The sequence below is a fragment of the Benincasa hispida genome, chromosome 2 (genome assembly GCF_027475165.1).
Source record: "Benincasa hispida cultivar pf3 chromosome 2, pf3_genome.v1.1, whole genome shotgun sequence".
In the NCBI taxonomy this organism is placed as follows: domain Eukaryota; kingdom Viridiplantae; phylum Streptophyta; class Magnoliopsida; order Cucurbitales; family Cucurbitaceae; genus Benincasa; species Benincasa hispida.
Genome location: NC_143479.1, coordinates 68,813,422 through 68,818,745, shown reverse-complemented (window position 1 = coordinate 68,818,745; position 5,324 = coordinate 68,813,422). Strand labels below are relative to the sequence as shown.

Genomic DNA, 5,324 nt, shown 5'->3' with positions numbered 1-5,324 from the left:
TTTAATAAATTATCATCTAATTTGCCATTAAATTTTATAAACAAACTGTCCAATCAAGTACAATAAATTTAACTAGTGGTTTAAAAAGAAAAGAAAAGAACCACATTTAATTATTTTACTTTACAAATAAAATAACTACATAAACTCAACTTGTCCCTGCTTAATTTATACACCAATTATTGGCACTTTTCTTTCTCTTCTTACATCACACTTCAAATTCAAAATGGAAAAATGAGAAGAAACCAAGCCAAAGATGCCGCTGTGAGTTAAAACCTGTCTGATAACTTGAAAATGCTGTTTCCAACATGGCCTTTCAAAACATTTTGTTTCCTCAGTTTTCATCATTCATGATATTATTCCTCGCTTGTACAACTTATCTCCACCCTCAACGGGCAAGTAGCTCGATGCAGGCTGTCTTGTGAGGTGATCGACACTGTTGGATGCCATCACAGTCTCAGCATTCCAATACCAAGGTCGAAGGTAAGGCGACGAAGTAGTTGAACTTTGTGAAGGGTGAAGCATTATGGAGCCCCAATCTCTAAGACCAATTTTTGTCTCCCTCAATCTCCTTCGAATTAACAAGTTTCCAACGTCTTCTTTCTGCATTTCTGATACACTTCTAAGGATCGAGACACAGAGAAGAAGTGCCAACACAGCATCCTCCTCTGGTAACAACTCGATCACCAGCAACTTCCAGTTAAGAAGAGCGGTTGCTCTTCCGGTTGGGTCCTCATCAGTATATCGAATCATTGTTACAAACCACTCGTCATCTTCGCCTTCCTCTTCTTCCTCCTGTCTGCTGCCATCATGTTGTGGTTCTTTTACCTCTCTCCTTACTTGATATAGCTTTTGCCGACCTTTTAATAGCCTTACCTGCAACATCAAAACATACTGAAACCCAGAACCCGAAAAGACCCTTGTACAAGATTCAATACATGAGCACATACAGATGATTCTGAAGCTGGATTTGTTAAGGAAAAGCTAAGGGATGGTTTTGGTGTTGAAGTATCCCATTGAATCAACAGTTCATCTCCAGTAGAAAAACTCCAAGCAGCTTTCAATTCTTCTAGCGGCTGTTTTGGTGTAGCTGTTCCTACCACTTTCTCTGTTCTAGATGCCAAGATATGAATGAATGATCAAATTTAAAAAAATTTAGCTGATTCAAGTCAAAAGATAAGAGACTCTCAACTCATCTGCTCAATCATTATTAGACAATCACTTATTGACACCGTGTCCAGGTTCAGGGCATGGTTTGACAGCATGGATTCAATTTTACACGTAATATTTCTTAAGGAAAGGAGGATATTCATGTATGGCAACAATTTTGATAACCAATTCGGTTTTCTTCTAAAACCATATCTCTCGTTCCTATCATTTCCTTCCTATTCACATAAAGAACTCACTAAAAGTTGAGATATCCCTAATTATCTTCAAGATATGAAAATTTCAAGAATTTGATATAGCGAGCCAGGATCTTCAGTCATAGAAAGATTTGATCCATGTACGAATATACACCATACCTGGGGATCTGCCGATGGAGCCAGCAATATAGGACCAAGAACCTTCTCGAATCTCTATAATTCTGTCCTCCCATTTCACAGGCAAAGGAGTTTCACCTCCTCTTCTCCAAAACCCCCCTCCAACCCTGCATTTTATTCACATTGTCATGTTACATCTTGATGTGCCGAACATGAGTAAGCTTTAGTAAAATAAACTGACAAATTGTAAACAGAATGACAAATGACAATGAAGTATCGATTAAATTATTAGTTTATTACCTTATACGAATGACAAAACACTCTCTACCTCCATGATCAAGTACCGTTCGAGATAGCCACCGGCCTTCTTGAGGCCGGTACTGGTTCATTCTAAGAACAATATCTGAAACCATTGCTCCCGAATCATCCGTCACTTTGTCAGGCACACATTTTAACAAGTACGGTGCTTGAACTGGTGGAGTTATAGAGGCAACCATCTTGAGATCCTGATTGAATTGTCTTTCTAAAGTAAGAGAGGGTGCTCTTATCAAGTCGTTCCACTTGAATGTGATAGTTTCCTTAATGCTACTTCCTTTGAAACAATGGCCACTTGGATGCCGAAGCTCGAGTACAACTCCCTTGGTACCAAATTCACAATAGAGATGCCAAGCTTTGTTCCACAAGTCATTGTTGAGGCTTGAGATCGGTTGATCGAGCTTAAACTCCTTATGGCATCTTAAGCTGCGCAGACGAAGAAATTCCTGAGAAACAACTTGTTGGGATGGCTGTTTTTGAGCTTTGTGCCGAATAAACACACAAACCTGAACTCAAAGCAAGGATAAAAAAGTTGTTAATGAACATGAAATTTTGATAGTTTTGCCAATATCTAAATGACTTGCTCCTATCAACTTCAAAGCTAAAAATGATCTCAGTAAATTGCATTTTGCAACATAATTCAGCTTTCTAAGCAGACCACACTTCTATCCAACAAAAAGTATGGAGAATTGAGTGAGTTAACCAACCTCTAGAACGAACCTAGATGTCATAGACTTGTACTTGGCATTTACATCCACGTGGGTTGCTTCCGAGTAAACTAGAGGATTGGAAGTAACAGCTCTTCCTAATTCCATGATTATCCCTCCTCCAGCTTTCTCATAAGGTTGCCCAAAGGTTCTGTGCCACAGTTGCTTGGTTTCTTCACGTTCCTTTGATTTCATAGTTTTCCCAAATCTCACCACCTTTGCCAAATCTTCCTGCATCTCCTTTACATCTTCTGCATAAACTGTTGGATAACTCTGGTTTACATATAACAAACAAAAATGAAGTTTTGAACATAAAACGTCTGAAGTAACCGCAGAAATCACAGCATTAATATTTACACTTTCACCTACCATTTGTATCTCTAATAATTTAATGTTCATGTTCATTTATAGTTTCCTTCCTTTTCAATTCTCCTCTATCCTAAAAGTGAGATGATTAAGCCTGATATTTGGGGAAGATAAATATAGATGGCAATACATTATACAGACATGGCTCGACTAATACAATCAAAATTCAAAGGCACTTTTGCTTAGAGAAGCTGCAAGCATACGATCCCTATTAGGAACAAAACTGTCTATTTAGGAAAAACTAAAAGGAGAACATCTTGATGGGAGAATAGTTTCACTCTTTGATCGATGATCTAAGATGCAAACAAAAGTAGATTCAAAACCATACGCTAAATACTCATTCAATAGTACATCCATTTCTTGTTCTTTTTCTTTTTCCTTTGAATAATAAAAATATCATAGTGCATCAACCTGATGGGTAAGCCACATGAGGAGAATATCTGAGGCAGGCACAAAAGAAGAACATTCATCAGAAAACCTCTGCAACATATGCAGAAACCCTTTGTATCTTTGCTTAGCTGCAATAAGGTAAACGATCTCCGACCTAAACGGTTCGGAGAACTTTGAATATAAGTGCCTTAGTCTCTTTACTTCTTCCAAAAGCTCCTGATTTTCAACAGTAATTACACCTCTCAAACTTGAATTTTCTTCAAGTTCAAAGGATTGGGTTGGGTACTTCTTGACCCATATCTGTTTGCACCTCATGTATGCATATTCTTCATTCTCTTCATAAAAAATTGATGGCTTTCCAATAAGCTTAGAGAATCTTGTCTCACAGTAATGTTTGTAACCAACCTGAAAGAAGTATATTATTACCTTTGATACTTGGCTTGACCAGAGAGAGTACAGAAAAGGGGGCAAAAAAAAAAAAAAAAAAACCAATGAAAGTTCCCACTTTCAAAAGTCTAAAACCAAACATCAAAGCAACTAAAAACCCAAACCAAATTCTCAAGAGAAAGGCACTTAAATATTCCCTCCTGAGAAAACACTTGTGTGGAATTTTTGACCAAGTGATTGTTTGAGAAACTCTTAAGAAGCACTTTCAGAAATCTAAAGCCAAACATCAAAATAAATAGACATATATCACTTTCTAGCAGAGTCCTATAATCACAATCCCAAGCACAAAATATGCTATGTCAAGAAGTGATTTTAACTCTTTTATTATAGAAATTCGTATCTCATCACTCGAAATGGATATTTTATATTTTTACTCAAAATTGATTTTGAATTATCAAAACCATATTTAGAAGTAATTTTGAATCTAACAAAAGTGATCACCGTCAAACGTAACCTATATTACATTACACCCATCAAAACCAATCTAAAGGGTGAGTGATTCACTCAAGAAACAAACAAAAGTTACGGCTAACCGGATTCAGTGTGTGACAGAACCAAACCCATTCAACATCCAACGGAGGAAGAATCAAAGGAGGGGAAGCCCCAGCAACCGTTAGATCAGAAATCAACGGCATCCAAAGCTCCTCATACCTAAAAGAAAAAACCAAAACCCCCCAAAAAAACATCTCTCTTAGCATTAAATGCAAGAACCCAAAAGAGGCTCCACATAAGTTGATTAGATAGCATTAAGTTTGAATCAAACAGTGGATTAGGATTTGACCTTCGAATAGCTTCAGTAAGAGTGGACTCACAGTGGAGCCAGTGGGAATCGGCGACGGTTCTGAGAAAGCCAAGATTTCGACGAACAGCCGAAACAATGTCAAGGCCGATTCGGGTGGCACTGAATTCCGAGATGTCGCCGAGGCTTCTCGCCGATATGGAGGCTGAAATTTCTGAACCGGGCCGGTCCGACGACATGGTTTCTGTAAAGGAGAATAAATGACGGAAGGAAAATGGTGTTTCAAAGAGAGAATATAATACGAGAATGAATGTAAAGAAGCAGTTTCTTTCTTACAAAGTGGTGGGTCTCTACCTAACGTGACTTGATGCTTTTGGCTCTTTGAACATCATCAAATTTGGTGAAAATCTTTTTTTTTCCCCCTTAATTATAAATTTATTTTTTATGGATTTGAATGATTTTGACTCCCATAAATAAAAAATATCTAGTAAAACACATGACTCATTGTTGAACTAAAAAACATGTACTCATATTTTATCTTTTTAGACAATTTTGTAATACTCTATACTCAAAATTTGGAACTTGAATTTGACATGTTCATGTGCCGTTTGAGTAGAGAAATGATGCATGAATCAATTGAGATCATATTCAATTAGGATGTTTTAGGATATGCAAGTATGGTTAAGAAAAGCTAAAAGAATAGATATGTTGTATTAACTATAGGTGTTATTGAAAGAGTTCTCGATGAAAATGGGCAATGGACAATAGAAAAGGATTATGATCTGGAGACACGGTTCCTTTCTTACTTTACATCTATTTTTAGTTCTACTAACCCGTTGGCAAATCACATTGATGCTATCTTGTAGTGTGTCATAAACAAAT

The 5,324-nt window shown here is 37.1% G+C and overlaps 1 protein-coding gene across 2 annotated transcripts; it reads right to left on the bottom strand.

Moving 5' to 3' along the window:
• On the bottom strand, window positions 1-4,777 carry LOC120071894 (enolase (DUF1399)). Of its 2 annotated transcripts, XM_039024303.2 has the most exons (8): window positions 4,485-4,777; window positions 4,237-4,354; window positions 3,278-3,661; window positions 2,501-2,773; window positions 1,779-2,299; window positions 1,521-1,645; window positions 948-1,105; window positions 1-873 (listed from the first exon to the last, which is right to left on the bottom strand). In XM_039024303.2, the coding sequence occupies exons 1-8, from the start codon at window positions 4,679-4,681 to the stop codon at window positions 346-348; spliced, it is 2,304 nt and encodes a 767-aa protein (XP_038880231.1). In that variant the 5' UTR covers window positions 4,682-4,777; the 3' UTR covers window positions 1-345. The 2 variants fall into 2 exon arrangements, with proteins under 2 accessions (XP_038880231.1, XP_038880232.1); XM_039024304.2 differs by lacking the exon at window positions 4,237-4,354 and having other exon boundaries at window positions 4,485-4,612.
• Window positions 4,778-5,324: the final 547 nt, after the last annotated feature.

Bases quoted from the DNA above. Each gene is read 5' to 3' on its own strand.
- LOC120071894 (XM_039024303.2), bottom strand. From the start codon at position 4,681: ATGTCGTCGGACCGGCCCGGTTCAGAAATTTCAGCCTCCATATCGGCG. The intron at 1,106-1,520 runs GTATGGTGTATA...CATCTAGAACAG, and splicing joins CTCCATCGGCAGATCCCCAG to AGAAAGTGGTAGGAACAGCT. The intron at 874-947 runs GTATGTGCTCAT...TTGATGTTGCAG, and splicing joins ATCCAGCTTCAGAATCATCT to GTAAGGCTATTAAAAGGTCG.